General features: G+C 29.3%; 2 protein-coding genes across 3 annotated transcripts in view; one reads left to right on the forward strand and one right to left on the reverse strand.

Moving 5' to 3' along the window:
* The window catches only part of LOC129971771 (carboxypeptidase B-like), a 36,127-nt gene extending 13,331 nt beyond the window's left edge, over window positions 1-22,796 (forward strand). The window contains exons 6-12 of the mRNA XM_056085748.1: window positions 149-250; window positions 5,403-5,510; window positions 10,060-10,170; window positions 15,619-15,706; window positions 19,368-19,570; window positions 19,676-19,760; window positions 22,544-22,796. Coding sequence (XP_055941723.1) covers window positions 149-250; window positions 5,403-5,510; window positions 10,060-10,170; window positions 15,619-15,706; window positions 19,368-19,570; window positions 19,676-19,760; window positions 22,544-22,731 — 885 coding nt within the window. The 3' untranslated portion in view covers window positions 22,732-22,796. The remainder of the gene's footprint in view (window positions 1-148; window positions 251-5,402; window positions 5,511-10,059; window positions 10,171-15,618; window positions 15,707-19,367; window positions 19,571-19,675; window positions 19,761-22,543) is intronic.
* Window positions 22,797-24,350: 1,554 nt separating this feature from the next.
* Window positions 24,351-27,796, reverse strand: part of LOC129971416 (E3 ubiquitin-protein ligase MARCHF6-like) — a 32,603-nt gene continuing 29,157 nt past the window's right edge. For both annotated transcript variants that reach the window (XM_056085170.1, XM_056085169.1), the window contains exon 23: window positions 24,351-26,740. In XM_056085170.1, the coding sequence (XP_055941145.1) occupies window positions 26,644-26,740 (97 nt within the window). In that variant the 3' untranslated portion in view covers window positions 24,351-26,643. The remainder of the gene's footprint in view (window positions 26,741-27,796) is intronic.

Genomic DNA, 27,796 nt, shown 5'->3' on the forward strand with positions numbered 1-27,796 from the left:
AATAAAATGTTTTATTTAACTGAATGTCAATAAAAGAAATAAGGTTAATGCAAAAACTAATCCTCTTAATTTATTTTTTCAATAAAAAGTAATGCCTTTTAGGAATTACCGTATTCAATGATCGGCCAATTCGGTGATTTTTTTTCAGATTCATAAATATTTGGATGAAATTGTGGACAGAAATCCCAACATATCTTCCATCATTTCCATAGGAAAATCATCTGAAGGAAGAGATTTGAAAGCTATTAAAGTAAGTTTTCATTATTTAAAGAACTTGAACATAAATGTCTTTTAAATACGTATGTTCATTTGAGAATTACAATTAATTTTAATAGATTTGTTTTACTCATCGTGTTAGCTATATTCAGTGTATTTTTTTAAAGAAGAACATTTTTTTAATCTTTGATTTTTTATTTTAAAAAATGGGTTGGAATAGAGCGAATGTTCACTAATGTATGGATTTACGCCAAGCTACAGCTAATGAATTTCAAAACTGATTTGTTATTTGAAATGAATGACTTAGTGTGACGTGATTTCATTTGAAAAATTTTCGCTATAACTTGCATTTCTGTCCGGTATCCAGATAAATTTATTACATTAATAAACATGAAACTTCTCACACATATAGTCGTAATGGTAATTCGACGGACTTCTAAGTCCAAATTAAAAAATTTAATTTAGAATTTTTTTATATTGTTTTTTGATGATTTTTCTTACGTAGTATCTTCTTTAATCATTACAGAAAAAAAAAATCTATACGCCGTTGAAGAGAACAAAAAATTGTCATTCGAAAAAGTTGTCTTGTACCATTAACTTTAATTAATATTCATTTTTTTTAAACACCAGTCACTTTTCATGAAAACTTTAAGAATTGAAACTAATACTCCTGCATTCGATATTCTAATTCAGTTATCTTTTCAAATTTAAGATCATTATTTAAACATTTATCTTTAATTTAAAACAAAAACTATCAAAATAATTTTAATGAACGATTTTTAACTAATTGTTCTGCGAAAATAGAAAAAAATATTCGAAGATTTTTTTCGATGACGCGCAGTCGACTCGACAGAAGTTTTTAATTTTTCACTGATTTGGCAAGGTGCCAAATTGGAAAATCAAGAATTTTGATAATCATTTTTATAACATTGCTGTTTGTTTTTATAACTTATTTTTACTTTTATTTATTTGTTTCGACTTTTGCCCTCAGTGGTTTCAGCAGACGATATCGTTGTTATGAAGAAAAATAAATCTGCACAATCAATGTTGATTTTTTTTAAAATTGTTTTCATGGTTTTATTTTATAAAATTGTGATTTTGAGGGCATTGATATTCATCGTATCGCGGGAAACGCACACCGAGTTTTGTTAGTGCTATGCAATCATGTAAAAAAAGTGTTATCTAAATATTTTTGAATTAACAAAAAATTTATTTGCCAACGCAATATTTCAAAATTTTACATTATAAAACTAAGATTTGTATCCTGTTTTAGCTAAAATAATCTGAAATGATGAGTAATTCTTTTAAATGCTTTGTAACACTATATTCCAATTTATACAAGGAGGGTAACTAACAATGGTCCAAAATTACTGAATCCCAAACTTAATAACAGGAATATAATTTATTTCAGAAGTGAAAAAAATCGTTAACTCCTAAATCAGTCTTAAAGAAAGTGTATAGTATTTCTTATTTTAAAAAATGAAAGAAAAGATCAAACTTTGCTAGAAAATACATTTTTCTAAATATATTGATTTCACGTGAATTATATAAAAAATAATTTTCAGTATTATCTATCGGCAAAAAAATGAACCTTTAGATTATAATATCGTCGCATGCAAATGTTTTTTTATTTTATTTTTTAAATTGTGTTAATTTTATTGTAATGACTAGCCGCCTTTGGCGACCAGCCGGTTCGCCAATCTTAATGTTTATTAAAATTTTAATAATTAAATATTTTATGCAATTCCAACTTTAATAGATTCTTCAGCAAAATATTTTAAAACTTCAAATTTTGATAGTCATGTAAATTCACTCATAATAATATAAAGTCCTTCAGCCATAACATAATATGTATCTCTCTAATTTTCTGTTAGTTCCGGTAGAATTTATGCTTAAAATTAAAATGGAAATGACTAAACTGCAATTAATATAATAATATTTTTTACTGAAACAAAGCATTTTTTTTAATAATATGATTACTGATAATAGAGTCACTGAGCGTTTAAACTTTATGGGCAATAAAGAATATCTTTCTTAAGTTATGTAATATCTCAAGAATTTGTCAACAAAATTTTCTCAGATTCATCATGAACAGATCGATTCTTTAACAATGTTTAATTTTAAATGCATCAAACTTTAAGAAAATAAAATGAATCTTTTAAAATAATCGGTCGAAAACAGGTTTAAAAAAACTACTTAAAAAACGATGTACTTAAAACTATAAGCATATACAAAAAAAAATATATAACTAACATAAATACAATTTAATTACAAAAGCATGCAACTAACCTAAAAATAATTTAAATAATTGAAAACAGATTTAAAAAATCTACTTAAAAAACGATGTACTTAAAACTATAAGCATATACAAAAAATATATAACTAACATAAATAAAATTTACTTACAAAAGCATGCAACTAACCTAAAAATAATTTAAATCGTCCGTTGATAATGGTTGCCATGCCAACAATCAGAACACTGCGCATGCGTGAATTTTCTTCGCCAGCTCAGGTAACGCAAATGCGTGAATTTTTCTACGCCAGTTGGGGTAACGCTATTCAGATTATACATTTTTAATTTCCTTTATTCTGTATTATTTTAATTTAAAAGTACTTCAGAATAAATCTGAAACATGGATTAATTAACAATGCTTAATTTTAAATGCATCAAACATTAAGAAAATAAACAGAATCGTTTGAAATAATCCGCCGAAAAACATTTAACCCTAGCCTCATTACTGTTGGGAGAAAAAAAATGCTGAAGCCTTACTCATTTGGCGGTGGGGAAAATGGAAGATTTTTTTGGCGGAAAAGTTGGCGGTGGGGAAAATGGAAGATTTTTTTGGCGGGAAAGTTAGTTTTTAATTAATAATTAAAATTATAATTAAAATTTCAAAAAAAGGGACCCCAGGTGCACATTCCCGACCTCTAAGGTATACATGTACCAAATTTGATAGCTGTATGTCAAATGACCTGGCCTGTAGAGCGCCAACACACACACACACACACACACATTGAACTTTATTATAAGTATAGATATAGATAACATAAATACAAAAAAAAATTCATTTAATATCGATGCAGTGTAAATATTGTAGCTAAAGCAATAAAAAGTATAATTGTAAACTATGTTTAAAAATATTTTGAAATTTTAGAGAATTAATAAAATTTGTATCATTGTAAAATTTATTTCTTGAATTTTAAAGGGACATGGAAAGCAATGATAATTTCCCCCAAAATTGTAGAGGAAACTAAAAACAGATGCTAATTTTTAATTAAAAAAAATCTAATCAAAACTTTGAAAAATACTTTCGTAGTTTAATCTAGAAACAAAAGGTAACCACTGGTCTCGAATTTGGTAATCTAGGTACAATGATAAATTATACCTAGATTACCCATATAGATAAATTTGGATAATTTTTTTCACCACGCATGTTTAATTATACAGATAATATAATAACTTCTGAACAATATCATTTAAAATAAGTAACTTATTAGAATAATGTAAAAGAATATTAATTACAATGAAAAAAATTTCGTCAAATTAATCTTAAAGAAATTTCTCTCGAATTTTTCTCGCAGGATTTTTAATCATATTTATAATTTTTAGTTAGTTAAATGACGGAAAATCGGAATTTTCCCCTTCAATTCCCGATCTATATCATTTTTTAAACATATTTATTCGTAAGATTTCAACCAGAATAATTATTTTATCTGACAATAAAATTATTCTTATGTGATTCTAATAAAATCCCTTAAAAATTGCGTATCAAAACGCTATTCTTAGATAAGTTTCTGAGGGTTTTTTTCTCCCTAAACCTATTAAATTGGATGGGATGATGTAGTAAATGTAGTAAAAGGAGCAATAAAATTATTCTTATGTGATTCTAATAAAATCCCTTAAAAATTGCGTATCAAAACGCTAATCTTATATAAGTTTTTGAGGGTTTTTTTCTCCCTAAACCTATTAAATTTGATGGGATGATGTAGTAAATGTAGTAAGAGGAGCAATAAAATTATTCTTATGTGATTCTAATAAAATCCCTTAAAAATTGCGTATCAAAACGCTAATCTTATATAAGTTTTTGAGGGTTTTTTTCTCCCTAAACCTATTAAATTGGATGGGATGATGTAGTAAATGTAGTAAGAGGAGCAATAAAATTATTCTTATGTGATTCTAATAAAATCCCTTAAAAATTGCGTATCAAAACGCTAATCTTATATAAGTTTTTGAGGGTTTTTTTCTCCCTAAACCTATTAAATTTGATGGGATGATGTAGTAAATGTAGTAAGAGGAGCAATAAAATTATTCTTATGTGATTCTAATAAAATCCCTTAAAAATTGCGTATCAAAACGCTAATCTTATATAAGTTTTTGAGGGTTTTTTTCTCTCTAAACCTATTAAATTGGATGGGATGATGTAGTAAATGTAGTAAGAGGAGCAACTATGCGTATCTTTTGTAGAAATACAATCTGGTAGATTGAGTTAGGAGATGGAAGTTAAACAAAATTTGTCAGAAAGGCTATGTTTACTCCTTCATAAAACGTGATTGAATATATATCAATAATGAGCTCAAAATTCGGCAATTCGAATTTTACCCGGTTCCTTACAATTGTATTTATTACAATCCTATAATTTCTCTGCAACTGGCTTTCCGTTTCCTACTTATCTTTCTCTTTCTCTCTCTAAGGAAAAAATACATTCGTCTGTCTGAGGTTGAAATTCAGTCGCCAACTCATCAGAGCCGTACAGTATCTTTGTTTTTCAGATTTTAATGAAATGATGTACTCAAATCATTATAACTTCAAATCTAAATATTTAGATATACAATTTAGCTTTGCAAGATACTTTATAGCATCAAATTAAAATGATTATCAATTTCTATAGGCCAAAATCCAGCAATAGCCCTGCTTTCTTGAAATAATGTATAGCTATTTATGAAGGTAGGGCTTTGTACAGCTGGGCTTTCCATCTGCTTTCTGTTTTATCTTTGTTTAAATTTGACTTCAAAATATTTCATCGGTTGTTTTTGCCATAGTTCAAAATATCGATAAAAGCATTAAAATTTCTTATTATAGTTTTTACAGAAAAGTGGAATTCATTTAATAAATTATCTGAGATTATTATTTAGTTATTTGAGGTAATAATTGATATTATTATTTAGTTATTTTTTCTGTTTTACAGATAGGCTCCAAATCTTCAACAGTATCAAAACCTGCAATATGGATCGATGGCGGCATTCATGCTCGAGAATGGATCAGTCCAGCAACAGTCACTTACATTGCGCACAGTGTGAGTTTGTACAATTGAAGAAGAGAACTTTCATGATAACTTCATACTCTTTTTTTTTTTTTAATTTTGTATTTGCAAATGCAATTTTTTATTAGTGGATCACTATTTGTTTCAATACATTTTCAGTGATTTAATGTTATTATATATTTACATTTTAAATATATAGAAAATTATATATGCATTTTTTTTTTGTTTATTTCTTGAACTTTCTGTCAGTGTCTATTGGCTAATCAAATCTGAGATAATATTAACAAGATAACAGCCCGTGTAGCTGGAGCATCTTCTACTATATGAGAGATTTATTGAAATTAAATATAATCAATATTGCCTTATAATAACAACTGGTCGGCAAAACACCACTGGTTTGGTATATACTAATAGCCTTAGACGATCATCTGGTTCACCAGGACATGAAGACATATCTAAATCGTTTACATATCGTAATAATCATAAAATAAAGTTACATGTAGGGATTGCAAAACCGGACCAAAATTTCAATACCGGTATTCGGTATTTTTTAGATCTTAATACCGATATACCGGTTTTAATACCGGTATTAGAAATTTTAAAAAAAGAAAGAAAACGCAGGTGTTTCTTTGTTTTAAGTTTTATAAGAGAGTGTAAATATCACAAAAAATAATATGTAACTTATAAATTAAAACAGTATAGAAAGAATCACAAAAAAGTAAAGAAACTTACTTATTTAAATCACAAAAAAGTGTAAATATCACTATTCAGTCTGTGGTAATATTACAAATTTTTGAAATGTGATCTTAAAAAACATAATGCATCAATTGTACTGTCATTAAGCCTGAAAAGTAATCTTGTGTAAAAGTTACCAGCTGTCGGAAAAGCTCTTTCGGCATCTACGCTAGTTGGTGATACTGTTAGCAATGTGCGATATACTTTTTCCAAGTATTTACCTCTAAATCCCTCATCTTCAAATAAATCCAATTTCTCGTCGGATGGTTTTGGATATAGCTGATTTCTGTATTGTATTTTGGTTCGTTGATTTTTTTTTATTTATCGCTAATTCTAATTTTTGTTCAATTGACAATTCCTTTTCACTATCGATATTAGTGTCATCATAATCTTCGATAACTGAACCGAATTCTTCTGAACGTGGATAGGTTTGTGGGTAAAAAATTTTAAGAAAATCTAATATATAAAATTCTCGTGTCACAGTTTTCGTTGCCATACTCCTCCGAAACGGCTTGACCGATTTTGATGAAATTTTTTGTGCTTATCCGGTATCTATGAGAATCGGCCAACATCTATTTTTCATCCCCCTAAATGTTAGGGGTAGTCAATTATTAATTAAAAACTAACTTTCCCGCCAAAAAAATCTTCCATTTTCCCCACCGCCAACTTTTCCGCCAAAAAAATCTTCAATTTTCCCCAACGCCAAATGATTTAGGCTTTAGTTCTTTTTTTCTCCCAACAGTAATGAGGCTAGGGTTAAGATTTTTCGGCGGATTATTTCAAACGATTCTGTTTATTTTCTTAATGTTTTATGCATTTAAAATTAAACATTGTTAATTAATCCATGTTTCAGATTCATTCTGAAGTACTTTTGAATTAAAATAGCACAGAATAAAGGAAATTAAAAATGTCTAATCTTCATAGCGTTACCCCAACTGGCGTAGAAAAATTCACGCATTTGCGTTACGTAAAAGGCGAAGAAAATTCACGCATGTGTTCTGATCGTTGGCATGGCAACCATTATCAACGGACGATTTAAATTACTTTTAGGTTAGTTGTATGCTTTTGTAAGTAAATTGTATTTATGTTATATATTTTTTGTATATGCTTATAGTTTTAAGTACATCGTTTTTTAAGTAGTTTTTTTTTTAACCTGTTTACAATGATTTAAATTATTTTTAGGTTAGTTGCATGCTTTTGTAATTAAATTGTATTTATGTTAGTTATATATATATTTTTTATATATGCTTATAGTTTTAAGTACGTCGTTTTTTAAGTAGTTTTTTTTAACCTGTTTTCAATGATTTAAATTATTTTTAGGTTAGTTACATGCTTTTGTAATTAAATTGTATTTATGTTAGTTATATATATTTTTTATATATGCTTATAGTTTTAAGTACATCGTTTTTTAAGTAGTTTTTTTAAACCTGTTTTCGACAGATTATTTTAAACGATTCATTTTATTTTCTGAGTGTTTGATGCATTTAAAATGAAACATTGTTAATGAATCGATCCATTCATGATGAATCTGAGAAAATTTTGTTGACAAATGCTTGAGATATTACATAAATTAAGAAAGATATTCTTTAGTGCCCATAAAGTTTAAACGCTCAGTAACTCTATTATCAGTAATCATATTATTAAAAAAATGCTTTGTTTCAGTAAAAAATATTGTTATATTAATTGCAGATTAATCCTTTACACTTTAATTTAAAGCATAAATTCTACGAGGGGTAACAGAAAATTAGAGAGATACATATCACGTTATGACTGAAGGCCTTTACAATATTATGAGTGAATTATATGACTATCAAAATTTGAAGTTTTAAAATATTTTGCTGAAGAATAAAATATTTTGCTGAAGAAGTTGGAATTGCATAAAATATTTAATTATTAAAATTTAACGAACACTAAGATTGGCGAACCGGCTGGTCGCCAAAGGCGGCTAGTTTACTATAAATTTAATCAGATTTGAATTGCTTATTTTCTTTTCTTTTTCATTTTCATTTTTTAAAACATTATAATTATGTAAATACCATAAAACATTTTATATTTCGGTATACCTTTCTTCTGTGCGATTTTTCAATGTAATATATAATTAATTCTTCAGATAGTGATGTGTGCTGTTCTTTCAGTGACTGCAACATGAAATTTGTTGTTGCATTAGCTCTTAATAAATTAAAATCTCTCCGACATAATGCCTCTGTAGTCAGTTTTATTGCAAGCAGAGATTATATAGTTCTGGATATTAAGTCGAATTCACTATCTGAAAAAGTAATTTACAGGTTTATGTCGATTATTGCTTTTTGGATTGGAATTCTAAATTTCAAAAATCGTTCCATCATTAGGAATAAACTGTTCCAACGTGTCTTAGAATCTATTATTAACATATATTCTGTTTTATTTTCCATATTACATAAAATGCCATATTATATATTTTTATAATATGGCATTTTTTGTAGGAGAACGTTTAAATATCTTAACAATTTTTCGAACTTTATAAATTATAGGAAGCAATTCTTGATGGGTTAATATTTCATTCTCATTAGCAATATCTTCTTCGACAATTACATTGCCATTATCTTCATTATCAATATCACTCTCACTCTTACTCTCTTCAATGTCGGAATTCGAAGTTTTTATATCCACAGTATTTGGATTCTTCTGTTCTTTATTTTTTTAGTATAATACATCTATTACTCCTAATTGAATTCCATGAGCATAGCACAATAGCTGATTTGCACCAAACAACTTTCCAACTTTTTTCATAACTCTTGCTCCATTAGTCGTTATGGATACAACAGCTTCTTTCAGGGATGATCCTTGTTTCGCTAATTTAGATTTAAGTAATTAATTAAGTCATTAATTAGCTAATTAATTTCGCCCATTAGGGAGACATAAAAACAAAAACGTATACTGTTTTGCTATGTTGGCAATCCCTGAACATATAGTGGAGACAATTTTAAAAATTTCTAGCAAATACCGAAAAACCGGTATTTAAACTTGTGAATACCGGTATTACAAAATTGTACAAATGGCTCAAAATACCGGTATTCGGTATCCCGGTATACCAGTATTGCAATCCCTAGTTACATGTCCATGATTCCACCTAAAGTCTTGTTACTTGATTGTCTAAATTTAGTTCTATGGAGCCTACTGATTAAAGACAGTTTCATAACATCATAGGTCTATTAAAATCCTAATTATCTGGTTCATCAATTTCCTATCTTAGCGCTAAAGAATGGAAAAAAAAAAGTTAACAATCACAATGGTTTGAACTTCAGAATAATAACGTAGTACTATATTGTTGGAAATCAGGCAAACATTTTTTTTTTTTTAATTCTCAAAATTCTGCAAAAATTTGGACTATTATTAAATTGAAATCATTTAAAATTATGTAAAAAGCATTTTTTTTTTTTTGCTGTAATATTTTCGCAAGTTTTTACTAGAAAAACACCAAAATGTTGCTTAATTTTCGATTTATTAAGATTTCAAAACACCACTCCGATGTTTACATTTCTATAAGGTTACTTGGGCCAAATTTTCTAATTGTAGGTCAAATGGTTTGACCTTGAAAATGTCAATACATGCACACAAAGCGCACATTCATCTTTATTATTAATATAGATATAAATGTTTAATTGTATACACTTTTTATTCTTTTTATATATTGTTTTATACTCGAAATATTTATTTAATACATCAGTGTTGTTTTATTTATCTTTATTGAGTTTTTTCATCTGATTCTATATATTAAAACATTTAATTTACCCCTAATTTTATGAATATCATGTAATGCCTTTAAAACATCAAAATTATTTTTTTTAATTAAACGTTTATTTTGCAGCTCGTTTCCGAATACGATGGACACGAAGATGTAAAAGAGTTGGTTGATTATTTCGATTGGTACATCTTACCTGTGGTCAATCCAGATGGTTACGTGTATAGTCATTCCATAGTAAGTTGTTTTTTTTCTTAATCAGTTTTAATATTCTGAACAAACTTTTAAAGATAAAAAAGATATCACTTTGTAATAAAAGTTTATTAATATAACATCCACCCTTGAGTGAAAGCTGGATTTTCAAAGCCAAAGATGCATGCGTTCTCTGATTTAGGTTTTTGTAAACACCAAAATGTTTATCAATTTTATTTTTGTATCAAAAAATTTTTTCCTCGAAATGATCTTTAAAAAAGGAATTTTTGTATCAGTTTATCATTCTGTTCAAGATGACAATATATATATATATATATATATATATATATATATATATATATATATATATATATATATATATATAATATGTGGGAAGCGCTGACAGATCCCGTATCCTGTATGGCGCCATGCTGGCCATGTTGCGTCACGTCATTAATCACGTGATGCTTTCCTGCCATTATGGGAGACGAGAGTTAGGCAGTGAGACTGCAAGACGTGCAGCTCACGCTCATGTATCTTTTATGTTCTATGTAGTAATGTTTTGTCCTTTGTACTTTAATCTTAATAAATATATTTCAAATATTAATGCTGGTCGTTGCCTTTTCCCACATTTTTGGGGGCTCGGCCTTTCTCGTGAATACCCCTAGCAAATCCCGCCAAATTGTTGAAAAGCTGTGGACGTTAGTACAATTTAAGACGTTAAATTGATGCTAAGAATTTTGATAAGAGTGGATTTTTGCCGTGAATATTTTAATGGACGTTAGTGCACGTTTTGGATGGATATGATTCAAGTGGAAACGTTAAAGGTTCAATTACTTCATGTTCTTGTGCAACTGTGCTGACATATACTGGCTGCTTTTTTTCACGCTCATGTATCTTTTATGTTCTATGTAGTAATGTTTTGTCCTTTGTACTTTAATCTTAATAAATATATTTCAAATATTAATGCTGGTCGTTGCCTTTTCCCACATATATATATATATATTATTTTTCTGGTGTTTCGCACACATTTTTAACTTTCTCATTTCTAAGATCATTCGAATTCGGGTAACTCAAAATACTGAAACATGCGAGACTTTATTCCAAAGATAAGAATAATTTCCCTACTCCCCATCCCTCAAAAACCGCAATGACAGCCCACGTTCTTAAAGGACTGATATAAAATGAGAATCCCGTTTAACTGATGGCTTCTAAGAAAATGCATGATTGGATATGTTTTGAGTTCTCAAATTTTTTCCCCTTTCTCCCAAACCCGTCTGGGCGAGCGTATTTAACGAACAAAGCACATGCCTTGGGTATTCTAACAATAACACTTAACAAAAGTTGTTTATTTAGAGTCTTTCAATATTGGTAGAATTAATCTTGAAATGAAAATGTTGTTATTGATTTAAGCAATATCTTTGATTCACCAATAGAATGTGTATCCTTTTTTTCAATTACAAATGACGATAAATAACCAAACATAAATTTCTGTCTCGTAAAACTGGAAATCCGCATAGCATTGGAAGAGGGGCTTGGTATACGATAAGCTAAAAGAGTACACAATGTGGATCTACAAAAATGCGAGATTATTCTTTTCCAAATAAAATAGAAAATTTTAATATCGTTCATCCATGTTAGAACAAGGAGCCTTTAATGCTCACTGATTTAACCCATTCAGAAAAATTATTAGACCCATAATTATTTATACAATGCAAGGGATCACTTTATTGCTCCAAGAAGTAAAAAACATCATTTTATAAACTGATATTTTCCGAAAAATAATCTGAAAATTCTTATAACTCTACAGCATTTATTCTTCTTATTATTTTTTAATGATCGAATAATAATTATTATTATTACTTAATGATTATTATTAATGATCAAGAAATATTCAGATGCATACCGATTAGAATAGTAACTAAACTGGGACATCCGAGTGTAAAAGGATAACCTTAATTAATGCTCAAGAAATATTCAGATGTATACCGATTAGAATAGTAACTAAACTGGGACATCCGAGTGTAAAAGGATAACCTTAATTAATGCTCAAGAAATATTCAGATGTATACCGATTAGAATAGTAACTAAACTGGGACATCCGAGTGTAAAAGGATAACCTTAATTAATGCTCAAGAAATATTCAGATGTATACCGATTAGAATAGTAACTAAACTGGGACATCCGAGTGTAAAAGGATAACCTTAATTAATGCTCAAGAAATATTCAGATGTATACCGATTAGAATAGTAACTAAACTGGGACATCCGAGTGTAAAAGGATAACCTTAATTAATGCTCAAGAAATATTCAGATGTATACCGATTAGAATAGTAACTAAACTGGGACATCCGAGTGTAAAAGGATAACCTTAATTAATGCTCAAGAAATATTCAGATGTATGCCGATTAGAATAGTAACTAAACTGGGACATCCGAGTGTAAAAGGATAACCTTAATTAATGCTCAAGAAATATTCAGATGTATACCGATTAGAATAGTAACTAAACTGGGACATCCGAGTGTAAAAGGATAACCTTAATTAATGCTCAAGAAATATTCAGATGTATACCGATTAGAATAGTAACTAAACTGGGACATCCGAGTGTAAAAGGATAACCTTAATTAATGCTCAAGAAATATTCAGATGTATACCGATTAGAATAGTAACTAAACTGGGACATCCGAGTGTAAAAGGATAACCTTAATTAATGCTCAAGAAATATTCAGATGTATACCGATTAGAATAGTAACTAAACTGGGACATCCGAGTGTAAAAGGATAACCTTAATTAATGCTCAAGAAATATTCAGATGTATACCGATTAGAATAGTAACTAAACTGGGACATCCGAGTGTAAAAGGATAACCTTAATTAATGCTCAAGAAATATTCAGATGTATACCGATTAGAATAGTAACTAAACTGGGACATCCGAGTGTAAAAGGATAACCTTAATTAATGCTCAAGAAATATTCAGATGTATACCGATTAGAATAGTAACTAAACTGGGACATCCGAGTGTAAAAGGATAACCTTAATTAATGCTCAAGAAATATTCAGATGTATACCGATTAGAATAGTAACTAAACTGGGACATCCGAGTGTAAAAGGATAACCTTAATTAATGCTCAAGAAATATTCAGATGTATACCGATTAGAATAGTAACTAAACTGGGACATCCGAGTGTAAAAGGATAACCTTTTAGAAGAGAAATTGGATGACATTTTCGAAAACCTATTATCTGTACTTGAGAAAATATTTGTGGACTAAACTGTGTTTTGAACCTATATTTAAGTTTAGTTATATTTGAACCTCATTTTAAATATGACGAGAACTATTTTGAACCCAAATCCAGTAATTTTAAACTGTGGCCAGATGACAAAAGTGACGCCTGAGCTATTGCCACATCAAAGGGAGAACTTTTGGATCTGATGTTTTTAACATGCACCAGGCTCGCTTATATACAGTTTTTCGATGTAATCAGATTTCGAACCTAAATCTCTCAAATTAGGAAGTTGATATCTTACAAATCATTGTGGCTCTAGATGAAATTTACATAGTTTAGAAAATTGAATTTTCAGGAAATGAATCATCTGTTTATTTAAAAGAAAATCATTATGCTAAATATTGAGTAAATGTGTTTAAAATTCAATTTTGTTATGATAGAGCAATAACTTTTAAGATATATAATGTCTTTCATTATATAAAAATACATTTTAAAAGCGAATCTATTTTTCCGGGCTTTAGAGAAGCATTTCTGGTGTTATTTTTTTTACACCAGAGTCATACTCTGAAGCAAAATGGCAAAATATCAACCCTAAAAAAGGAATAGTTTAGTATCTGACTCGGAGAGAACCGACTTAATTCCCTGACTGTGCTGTATCATAGAATCGAATAACGCTATAGATTATGACTTATGTCTAATGATTATTAATATTATTGTACATCTTCAAGACTAAGAACTAAGCACTTGACTTGTTGTAGTTGCATGCATATGCTCGTCAAAATCATTTTCCGTCGTATAAAAATGTACACAAATGGTGGTTCACTTCTTATTAGCAGATAAATGAACGTAATAAAGATGTGAGAAAATGGTGGCTCATTTCGTTTTAGCAGATAAATGAACGTAATGAACTAGTTCTTTGATTCATATTTAAATCAACAGCTGACGACTGTATATACAAAAACTCCAAAATCCCATTTATAAATCATCTATAATTTACAAACTGACCAATCGGAAATAAAGTCTTTAAACTAAATAATGATTGTTTTAATTTTTGATTTACTTGGGAAAATTTCTTACAGAACATGAACACACAAAATCATGCCTTTTCACCTTTAAAAACACATTACGAAACAAAACACAATATACCATGTCTAAAATACAATATTGTTAGGTTGGCTAAAAGATAACCGATTTTTTTTATTTCTGAAAAAATTTAGCACAAATTTTAACGCTTTTTAATTTTAAAATTATAGAATAAAAATATTGAATGATGAAATATGTAGCACTGCACAGTGTAGGATTAATATGGTAGTTTTTAGATAGATTTTTAAGCAAAATTATTTTAAATAAAACTCGAGTTGATGCTTTTTTAGTGATACGCATATGCAAAATAATAATAGAAATCCTAATCTTATAGTATAAGTGATACTATAAGATTAGTCGGGAGCACCATGGAGAAAAGTATTAGATCGCTTGCGCCTTTTTATAATGTCAAATATGCTGATATAATTTTAAAAAATAACAAGTTCTAGGACTTTAAGACGAGTATGGTTGATATAATCATAATACTATTACGAATCTGTCGCGCCGTTTTCTTACACAGCTAGCCTCATAATAAAGAAGAGAGATTCACAGATATTTTTAATGAATGCCAGGGTAATTGAATTGGAGCAAAACTAAGAATCAGGAATTTTCAAGAATTTTGGCTCCATCTCTACCAAAAGCTGAGATCTGAAGACTCTTCTGGAAAATTCCCCTTTGGAAAATCTATATAAACGTGGGAAGCTGAAGTAATTCAGTCATTTATCTGTCTGAAATTGTGTTTAAGAAGCAAGCCATAGTTGTGACCTTTGTCACTGTTTTCGAATTAATAATTTACTGTCAGCTTGTATTGTGATTTTCAACTAGTGTTGTTCTTTCTGTGTACCTCGACTGTATTTTTCAGATCTATGTTTCATATTATTTGTGTAATAACGATCGTTATCCGTTACCAAGCTTGTCGAACTTCTTGCATCGTATTCCGAATGATTTATGTAATACTGTGGATCCTTTGTCTTTGGTACACCATTAAGCATCTCCTATCTATGATTCAACAATTCAGATTTCTAAAATTAAATATAAAAAATTCATCTAGGCGAAGTGCTTTTATTTCAAAAATTCCTTATTAATACTTGTTTATCTGTGAATTTTTCAATTAAAACAAGATTCATACTTTCTCTAATTTAATAATATAAATGATTCTTGTCAAAATATCGATTTCTTTCAGAACAGAATGTGGCGAAAATCCAGGAGAGGCATGATGTTGTTTTGTCGAGGTGTTGATCTTAATAGAAATTTTGCATTTCATTGGAAAGGTAAGCTTCATTCTCCTCTTGCCATAAAGTCTTTCAAATATCCAAAAAGCAAGTGTTTAATATATATGATTTAACACTTAAATTCATATATCTATTTAATACAAAATTACTATACAAATTTATAATTATGCTTTCTTATTTCCTTCTTTCCATAAACAAAAGAACTGAAAGACTTAGCTTGATATTTTACAGTATCCCATTAAAAATCAATCCTAACATGAAATCAGTTATTTTCTTTCCATTGCTATTAGGGATTGCAATACCGGTATTCGGTATTTTTTAGATCTTAATACCGGGATACCGGTTTTAATACCGGTATTAGAAATTTTAGAAAAAGAAAGAAAACACAGGTGTTTCTTTGTTTTATTTTCCAGTTTTATTAGAGAGTGTAAATATCACAAAAATAATTTGTAACTTATAAATTATAACAGTATATAAAGAATCACAAAAAAAGTAAAGGAACAAACAGTATATAAAGAACACAAAAAAGTATAAATATCACTATTCAGTCTGTGGTACTATTACAAATTTTCGAAATGTGATCTTAAAAAACAAAATTACCAGCTGTCGAAAACGCACTTTCGGCATCTACGCTAGTTGGTGGTACTGTTAGCGATGCGCGATAAACTTTTTCCAAGTATTTACCTCTAAATCCCTCATCTTCCAATAAATCGATTTCTCGTCGGATGGTTTAGGATATAGCTGATTTATGTATTGTACTTTGGTTCGTTGATTTTTTTATTTATTTATCGCTAATTCTAATTTTTGGAATTAGAATTCGCGATAATATTACCAACCATTAGTGTCATCATGATCTTCGATAACTGAACCGAATTCTTCTGAATATGGATAGGTTTGTGCGTAAAAAATTTTAAGAAAATTTACTATAAACTTAATCAAATTTGAATTGGTTATTTTCTTTTCTTCTTTTTCATTTTCATTTTTAAAATCATTATAATTATGTAAATACCGTAAGACATTTTCTATTTCGGTATGCCTTTCTTCTGAGCGATTTTTCAATGTATTATGTAATTCTTCAGATAGTGATGTGCGCTGTTCTTTCAGTGACTGCAACCTAAAATTTATTGTTGCATTAGCTATTAATAAATTAGAAGCTCTCCGACATAATGCCACAATAGTCAATTTTATTGGAAGTAGAGCTGATACAATTCTGGATATTAAGTCGAATTCACCATCTGAAAAGTTAATTTACAGAATTAAGTCGAGTATTGCTTTTTGGATAGGATTTCTCACTTTCAAAAATCGTTCCATCATTAGGAGTAAACTTTTCCAACGTATTTTAGAATCTAATATTAACATATATTCTGCTTTATTTTCAGTTAGTATATATTTTAGTATATGTCATTTTTTTATAGGGGAACGTTTAAATATCTTAACGATTTTTCTAACTTTATAAATTATAGGAAGCAATTCTTTATGAGTTAATATTTCATCCTCACTAGTAATATCTTCTTCAACAATTACATTATCATTATCTTCATTGCCAGTACAGTACACTCCCGATTATCCGCGGAATTGGGTGGCGCGGCCGCCGCGGATAACAAAAATCGCGGATAATACGAAAAAAGCTAAAAACGGGTATAGCAAAAAAGAAAACAGTCCTTCCAACTTTGAAAAATCGTTTTATGTGCAATAAAACGTAAAATAAACAGCAGGAAATGTTTAACTAAGGCTTCATATTTTAGTATATCACTCAAAACTGACCAACCTAAAATGCATTTTGTTAATGAAAACAGAAAAGTGCTTAGTATTTACAAGAGGCGTCAAGGATACACAGAAAAATTAATACATATGTACTGTTTTAATACTGTAATTTATTATGTAATTACAAAAGCATAACTGTAAAACTGCATCTTTTTAAAAAAATCAGTCAAAAAAAAAAAAAAAAAAACCTTTCTGCGGCAGGCGCGGATAACCCGCCCGTGGATAATTGGGAGTCTACTGTACCACTTTCACTCTTACTCTCTTCAAAGTTGGAATCCGAAGTTTCTATATACACAGTATTTGGATTCTTCCGTTCTTTATTTTTATGGTATAATACTTCTATTACTCCTCATTGAATTCCATGAGCATAGCACAATTGCTGATTTGCACCAATCAACGTTCCAACTTTTTTCATAACTGTTGCTCCATCAGTCGTTATGGTTACAATATCTTCTTTCAGAGATAATCCATGTTTCACTAATTTAGATTTATGCAATTAATTAAGCCATTGATTAGCTAATTAATTTCGCCCGTTAGGGAGACACAAAAACAAAAACGTATACTATTTTGCTATGTTGGCGATCCTTGAACAATAGTGGAGACAATTTTAAAAATTTTAGTAAATACTGAAAAACCGGTATTTAAACTTGTGAATACCTGTATTACAAAATTGTATAAATGGCTTCAAATACCGGTATTCGGTATCCCGGTATTGCAATCCCTAATTGCTATCTTTAGAATACTCTACAAGTGACAAAATTTGCAATCGATCACCCTGCCACTACAGAGTTGTGTAACATAGAATAGAATGGATGTGATCAACCGTTGTATATTATACCTTCCACCAACCCCACAGGCCAGCTCTTCAAACTTAAATAATCTCTTTGAAGAATCTTGTCGATATTGATGCTTCGTTCATTGGTGGCGAGGTGGTCGACTGCACATAAGAAGTCTCTTTGAAGAGGCCAGATCTTTCTCTTACTTGACAGCAAGGGTGGGAATCCATATTATTCTGTCCTTTTCTCTGTTAAGAATTGCCATTGGTTAAATAGTTGTACTTTTGGAATAAAAGAGTTAGTTCAGAGTTAGTTTTGGAATAAAAGAGTTCTATGTCTCAAAACTTTAAGATTAAATTGTTTCCAGATTACATTCCTTGCACATCGTACATTAAAGTTCAATAAATGAAGGCAATTGCTAAGAAAAAGTAGGCATTGTGACAGTTACCTCATCCTCAGATTAATTTTTTTAGGGAATTATCTTAAGAACAAGGATATTGTCGCATTCTAGCTGAGCACTCGGTAGCCTAACGGTTAGAGCACTACTCTACTATAGGAGAGAACTCGAGTTCAAATCCAAAGACGATTATTTACATTTATTAAATTTATATGCAAATTTAAAGTATGTAAATTTGATATATGCCAATTTACTCCCTGGCTTCAGTTGTAATGCTGTCCGTGTGAAGTACTATGACAAAATGCATCCATTTAGAAATTGCATCTTATTACAAGTTCATTTCTACATGACATTTATCTCTTTTTTAGATTAACTTTTCCAGGGAATTATTTTAAGTAGAAGGACATGAAATTCAGTATAAAAGAAGTATTCTAGTTCTTGCTTGACCATAAAGGAAACTGGTTCGGCGTATTTTTTTATTATTATTATTATTATTATTTTACCGATGATGGGTTTGTGGTGGGACAGCTGTAGGGGCAAATTGTAAAGCTCCTAAGTTTATAGACAGCATTATGTGCACCATTGTGACGAACGGAAAGCAATCATTTAGATTTTTCGATGCGACTTCAAGGCCTCGGAACTTTAAGTATCTATTCACCGCATTAATATACGAAAAAAAATCGGTTATGACAATAAGATTTTTTATTTTTATTTCGGGAGTTTCTTCGTTTTCCAAATTCAAGATTTACCTTTTCCATTTCAGAGGGTGGCTCTAGCAGCAGTCCTTGCAGCGAAACATACGCAGGTTTCACAGCATTTTCAGAACCAGAAACCAAAGCCATCTCTGATTACATTTTTACCCAGAAAGAAAAGTTCGTCGCCTATTTGGCAGTCCATTCTTACTCTCAGCTGTGGCTCACACCTTGGGGGTGGACAACCGAGCTTCCAGACGATTATAACCAAATGGTATGGGCGAATGATTCTTCTCTAATTCTGCTTTTTTTTTTTTTTTTCTAAATATCCGATTTCATAACCAATTGGTATCATGTTGCAACTTTTTTTCCCCAACAGGTAGCAGTAGCCCAAGAAGCTACGAAAGCCCTCTCTGAAGTTCATGGCACACAGTACAGGATTGGTTCCTCAACAAATGTTTTATGTAAGTGTAACATAGAATTTTATTACAGGTACAATATACAGTGCCCTTGAATTTATGGGCCAAATTTTAAGAGAAGGTGAAATGCATATAAAGTAGCATTTTTTTGTAAAGCAATATGGGACCGTAAATGAAAAAAATATAAGCGAAAATAACAAGAAATCCCGATGACCGAGTGGACAACATTCAGCGTGAAATGAACCGCTCTCGCAAAGCTGGCGGTGTAAATGCTGAAAAATTTTGTGATCCAGTTCTATCCCCTTAGGGAAGCGTTCATAATACAGCTTTACGCCGTTACGATTCGCTGCCCCGTATTTGAGATGCACATCTGCTTTCTTAAAGATCGTGAAACCGTTTCATCAATTAAATAAACTTCCATAACTATTCATTAGTTTTCTTCCCAAATATTCATTTTCATTTAGGCTACGTCATTAAACTTATATATCGTCTACTCTAAAAACATTTCTTCCGCCTACAATTTTCATCTCCAACTTCTATTGCTACACACAAAAATGCTTCTTTATATATATATATATATATATATATATATATATATATATATATATATATATATATATATATATATAAATTACTTACTCTGTTTATTTTAAAGTTTGGCCTATGAATTTAGGGACACTTTGTATATTAAATCTAAGTTAGGCAATCTAAGTTATCAACCCATGTTCAACATGCAATTTAAATGCTCATGAATTAAACATTTCATGGATTAAAAATTTCAAGAATATTAATGATCACCATTTTACCAAACCTTGGTATGTTAGAATTGATGCCGTGCTAATGGAATATATCCCTCCTCCTATAAAACCACAATAATTTTAGAAACAGACTAGCCGATTTCGGTAACCAAGTTGTTCATCATCATCATCAATATAATTGAAAATAATTATATAGAACTATAACAGAAACTATCACCGAGCCATAACTACAGTACCGTTTTCGCTATTTTTTATTTCAAACCAGCTGATTCTCGGGATTAATGGGCATTAAAATATGTAAATAAATATTTTATGTATCTCAGATATAATGGCTTGTTCAGCGAAATATATTTAAGCTTCATATTCTTAGTATTAATTTAGAAGTCATGTTTATTGTTTAGAAATCAAGTTTAGAAGTAATATTATTTTAGAAGCCATGTTCCTATGTTTTTCCCTTGTCTTCTGACGGCTCCTCTAAAATTTGAAAAATGCATACAGTTTGTTATTTCCGGCCTATTAACAATGTAACCTAATTTCCAACCTTAAATAATGTAAAATTTGGCATTTTTCTCCAAGTTAATAGTATTTTAAATATGAATTTAAATCTTTTACAGATTCTTCTCCGATTTAAGTAAATTTATTACTAGTTCGTAAAATCTGATTTATCGATAACGATTTTTACTCAGATTTGCAATTCTGATTGTAAAACAAAATAGTAAATATATTTGCAACTTTAAAATGACTTATCTACAACTTTGATCTTCCTTCAGATTTCTTTTTTTTTTTTTTTACACCTTTGTATTATTGTTTGTGATGCATTTAATATTCATTCAGAATTCTTACGATTCTTGTTGGAAAACATGCTTAAAATATTTTTAAAAACTAATTAAATATCTAAAAAAATATTTACCCGGCAAATTTTTTTTTGAATTTTAAGATAATGTAAAAATTATGTGTATTGTAATAGTTTTCGGGAATTATTGCTGAAAATACCAAAATGTTTCTTAATTTTTGAGTTAAAATTTCAAATTCTAACTAAAATTTCATTCATTTCAATTAATTTTTGAAATTTCGTTCACTCTGGAGTTCCTTCTTTGATTTTGATTTTCACCCCATTAGATATTTCCCCCCCCCCCCATGTGCACGCGAGTGTCATGTCGCGCGCATTTTACTGTAATTCAAAATTATGTATTGATTATATGGCTAATTCAAGGCAATTCAAGATCATGGCAGATCTGCCATGAAAAATATTTTGTATAATATCTTTAAATGTGACAGATTATCTACCATTCTTAATGTTATTAAAAAAGTGTTTTAATCTAAAAAAATTAGTATTTTATAAAAATGTGAACTACCAAATTTTAAGAGCAGAAATCTCATTTATTCATCATAATTTAATGTTTAGACCCCATTAAAAAAAAGCTTTCAAGTATTTTATTGCGAATCAGTATCCTTTTCTGACAATATTACGAGTTTCAAGTAGTTTTTACGCCTCCTAGATCCCCCTATAATCTGAGTTCATCTAATTGTCAAATGTAAACATCTAGTTTCATCTTTCCTCGCCCCTATTTTGATCAAATAAACTCATCCCGGCTCATGCGCAAAAGCGCGGAGTTTTAGAATTTGAGAATAAACAGTATACTCATACAATATTTAATATTTTTGTTCCTAAATGTGTAGTCAATCGAAAAAAGACATCGTAATTTTTCTCCTTTTTTTACATTGAAATGTGCATGCTTCTTTTCATTTTTTAAAAATACACACGAGGGGAATTACCTAATGGTCATGATCTTAATGAAATAAACAAGAATTGGCAAGGCGAAAAATAAATCACTTCCTGCATGCATTTTCTACATTACACAAACGATAGTCTGAAAAGCCAGAAGAAAGAATGTTATGGATGAAATGTTCATCAATAGCGATAAAGAAATGGCATTGTGCTTCATATGAAAACGTTCTTGCGGAGAGAAATTATAAACAACTAAACTGCAGCTCAAAAAACAAATTACTTACTGAAGCACTGCTTCTTTTGAATGCGGGCCACTTATTATTATTTTCCCCCCCTCTCAGATAAAGCTACAGGTGGAGCAGACGACTGGGCCTATGGTGCTGCAGGAATAAAATACTCTTATACTTTAGAGCTGAGAGACAAAGGCAGACATGGTTTCCTCCTACCCGCGGAACAGATTCTACCAACTGGAGAGGAGACTTGGGCTGGCATAAAAGCTATGGCAAAAGCTATTAAAAAGCAGATGTAGAAACATAACAGTGATTTTCATTCAATTCCACTTTATTCATTTTGATATTTAATAACCTTTCTCATCATTTATTTATTGCAATTATTTTAATTGAAGTAATAAAATAAATTACTTAAAATGTTTGTGACTATTTATCACTTCTTATCAAAACACTTTACATCCAATTCAGCAATATTCTAAAGATTGTTGTTCAAAATTAAAAATGTCATTTGGTTTGATCATTGCAGATGAATCATTACTATATCATCATAAGCTTTTAATGGAAAAATTTATTTTCAGGTAACTAAGTCCTATAAGAGACTTGGACAATACAAATTTCGAAACTTCACTGCAGTGAACTGCAAATCATCTTCAACAGAGTACATTTTGGTATCTTCAATATTAGGATTTCAAAATTAAAATAAATGTCAGATTTTTTTTTGCAAATAGAATTTAAAAAATCTTATTATTTCTTACAGTATTTTCTGAATTTAATGATAGTAAGAAAAATTTTACCAACACTATTAAATTTATGAAACAGTTCAAACCAATTGTAATTTTCTTTTTACAAAAAATATTCTGAAACTCTTGAATAGTGGAAGCAGTCTCTACTGTTGATTACTTAGCAAATATAAACAAAATATATGGCAAATAGCATTAAAAAAAAAGGAAATGATTAAATGTTAAAATATAATAATCCTAAGTTAAAACTCTATTATTGTAAATACCTAACTAAAGAAATTTAAAAATTCACAAAACTTTTACTAGTGCATTTATCTTATGTTTAACTTCAAAATAAGTAAACTATAGTAGGCTTAAAATAAATCTACTAAAAGATAATTATTTTGGCAAAAGAATTTAAAAACACAAAAGATCTGATGAATAATAATTTCAAATTTTAGCAAAGTAAAGATAATTCCAATGTTGCTTTTAATTGCATAGCAAACAAGCATATACCAAAGATAAGAGTATGCAATATGTACCATCTGTTCAAGTAAGCACAAACTAAGGCTTGGGGTTATATAGAAAAATACAGATAAAATATAATTTAAAAATCAATTATTACAAATACCTAAATAAAAATTAAGAAGTGAAAAATCTTTCTAGTATACAATGTAGAAAAATAACCTACATGTAACTTCAAAATATGTCAAGTTGTCAGAACTTATTGTTAAAATTCAATGACATAAGTAAATGGCCCCCAAGACAGAAATCAACAATCAATCACATTTAGGTTTAAAAGTTGTAATGTTTTGTCTTTATATTACCTCCATACCCTGATACTCTTAAGCATTTAAAATGGAATTCCTAAGAGCATTACTATTTTAATAGCAGTAACACATTCATAAAATTGGAAACATTTTTAATCCTTCAATTGGCAAGAATGTAGAAAGTAGTTCTTTGTACATTCCAGCATTGTTATTTTAGGAAGATTCTAGAGCTGGATAGTCATGGTCAATGAATTAACTTACCAAATAAGAATTAAGCTTTCAGAATGAATTCTATTCCTCATAAAATAATAATGAAAAAATTATGTTCATTTTACACTAATACAAATAGTTGTCATACAGATTTTGCAAAATAATATCATTAAAACCAAAAGAAAAACAATATATATTTTATATAGTTTTATTCACTAAATATATACAGAAACAATGCAAGAATGAGTTTCCCTCACACAAATTCAACATTCATTTTTCAGAAATAAATTAAATTTGATCCAATTTTAGTATATCCAAATACTAATATAAATAACTTTAAAATGTGATAACAGGGAAAAATTATTCAGTAAAATAATGAAACAAAAATACAAGTTTGAAACTAATTCTTACCACTAAATATTTACAACTTCCCTTTATTTTAGGATATATTCATGTAACAAACATATTCATTACCTCATTTATGTGGGTTGTTTAACTAGTGTACAAACTTTCTACTACGTTCAAAAGTTTTTAATGAAGCATAAATCCCTCCCAGGAAGTATTAAAAAAAAAAAATCACATTTTTATGATAAATTCTTGAACTGAAGAAATATTTCTATATATCATATACACAAATATAGTAAGCAAAAAATGATTATTAGAATGTTTCCATTGCCAAACATTTAAATATATTTTTTTAAATCAATTGAAAATTATAATTGAAACAAAACACTTGCAAAAGAGTTTTCTTCACATTCTCAATATCTATTAAACATGAAATTTCAAACATTCAAGTATTTTTTTCTCATTATTTCAGACACACAACACAACTTTTAAATCAAGTCATTCAAGTTTAAAAATATATATATTTACAAATACAATATACAAAGGGAAAATTTGATTTTTTCAGAACTTTAAAACAAAACCTTTCACTTGGAGGGTGGGCGAGTAAACAGTTACTTTCCTAAATATTAAAAAAAAAAAAAAAAAAAAAAAAAAGCTAGGGAAATAAGCGCTAACTTATGCACTATTATAAAATTTAATAAAGTTGGTGCCAGTTTACGTATAACATAAATCTCCTGCTGACCAATATTTTGAAATATATATATATCAAAAAATTATTTAAAAATAAATTCAACTTATTTATACAATTCGTACTCATTACTTAAGTACATCGACTAGATGATAAGGAATAAACCTATTAACATGAACATAAAACAAAAATGAAAATTTAGCAAAACTGATGTGAGCGAGCATTAAAATATTTGCCTAGTTACACAAACAGCACAGCTCAGTTATCAAAGTAACAAATACACAAAAAAAGGTTTATAAATAAATATACAGCAATTAACAAATATTAGATAAAACTATCATTCTATCTTCAAAATTAAAATGATATAATGCTATTTAAAAGCATTCTTTTCTTCTTTTAAATGGAAATAGTATCATAAAAAGCTCTTTTTTTCTTTTTGCAGAACTTTTCAAAGATGATATAAGCAATAATTTTAATGCATAGTTTCCTAACCATTCTGTATTAGAAGAAGAATTCTTCACCGAATTTCTACGATAGTTTTCAAGAACAATATAAAATTTTATTGATTTTTTTTTAAATAATCCGGAATTTCCTATTCAGAGACCAAAGTCGATAATCTGACATATTTGGAGACAAACGAATTTCAAAGACGAAATTCAAAAAACTTTCCTGGGGGAATTTTTCAGCACAATATCTTTTATGCAGCTAAATGCCTTTCTAATGATATTACTTCACTTAAATATCATGAATCTAAACCCCTGGGCAGTAATATTCCAGACAAAAGCAATATTTTAAAATTCATCATCAAAAAGATGGAAAAGCAGGAGGAAAGAAAAAAAAACATTTACTCATTTTTCATACAAACATTCATATATCTTTTAAAGACATAAAAACAGGAAGTTTATCTACAGTTGAGGATAGACAGTATAACTTGAATCACAGATAATGGAGAAACAACAAATTTAATCCAGAAATCTTAAGCCATACAGCATCTATGATATACATATACGGAAAGGAAAAACAAGATCCAACCACTATATACAAGGAATACAGTATAACATTGCAGTTTTAAGTAATTAACAGGAAAAAAAATTTAACAAAGAAATGTCTTCAAAAATAAAACAAGAGCTTATAAAATTGCAAATCCAGTGCCAAAAAATGAGATATCTTTGAAAGGAAATTACAGCAAGATAAAACATGAATACATAGAAAACATTGATCAAATTTTTCTCGTTTGCGGAATTTTATTACTTTTCATTAGACAACTACCAAGGCGTTATCACTAAAAATCTTTTTCACATTCAGACAGATACTTTCCTCTGCTGAGTGGTATGTCAAGGCTTTGGTGAATCCTAAGATCAGATTTTGAAATGTGTATAATCAACACAGTTTCCATGTTCTCTTTTTCCTTATCCTTTGCACCTTTTTTTTTTTTTTTTTTCATTTTAAAAAGAGTCTTTAAGATGGATTCATAAACTCTCAAGATGCCACAGTATTTTCTTCTGTAGGAGGCATTGCTACATTAGGAGCAAGTTTACGGTGCTCGTAATTAACCAATCTCTTGCCGACTAAGTATCTATAAAGATAAAACCATAATTAACATTAACCTTTGATTTGCATAAACAATCATTTTATTAAATATGAACATATTTCAATTTTCAAATAAAGCATTTTTGTAACACTTGTAGCGGGATGTGATGAGCAAGGATAGAACCTGGGACCTTGTGGTTCGCAGCCCAAAACATGACCACAATACAAAAGCAATTGCTCTTGTAGCGTAGCTGTTAACTGGCTTATTAACTTTCACTACAGACTCTCCCTCCAGTGAGTCGAACAATATGGCTGTTGAGTGATGATGTCTTTTAGCTGTTGATTCTAATGCGCTTGTACCAATTTGAGCAGCGCCAAGCGTTACGGCGAATGTGTGTGGTTGCTATTGCTGCGTCAAGTAAATCTGACAACTTTGGGTTGCTGTGGATAGATGGCGCCACAACAGATGTATGAAGGTTGAAGGTTTCATCGTGCAAGGTCACCAATGTAGCGGGTTGTTATGAGCAAGGATAGAACCTGGGACCTTGTGGTTCGCAGCCCAGCAACATGACCACAATACAAAAACAATTGCTCTTGTAGCGTAGCTGTTAACTGGCTTATTAGTTTTCACTACACACTTTTGTTATGTAAGACTATTCTAAACAATTGCATTAATTACAAATGATAATGACTTCCTTGTAAACAATGACACAAAGGAAAAATCTGAGCATAATACAGGTAAAACTTAAAAATTTAATTTTCACATGTATTAACTGTTCTATGTAACTTACCTGGTCACAACAGACATCATCCATGTAATAGTTCATTTTAGACCAGACATTGTTGAATATATTTGCAATCATTGCTTGTTCAAGAGACGTATGCTTAAATATATCTAAACATTTTGAAATTATTTCTTGAGACTTCATTTCATTGGAACGTGTGACAGACTCAAGTCTTAATGAGTCTTTTTTTTTCGCATGCTGGGAATGAATAATCTGAAGGTATGTATGGTGAATACTTTGTATGATAATAAAATGGATTATGGCATAAATATTACCCATATGAATAAGAAAAATCATATATAGTACTTTTTCACATA

This window comes from Argiope bruennichi, chromosome 6 (assembly GCF_947563725.1).
Source record: "Argiope bruennichi chromosome 6, qqArgBrue1.1, whole genome shotgun sequence".
NCBI classification, from domain to species: Eukaryota; Metazoa; Arthropoda; class Arachnida; order Araneae; family Araneidae; genus Argiope; species Argiope bruennichi.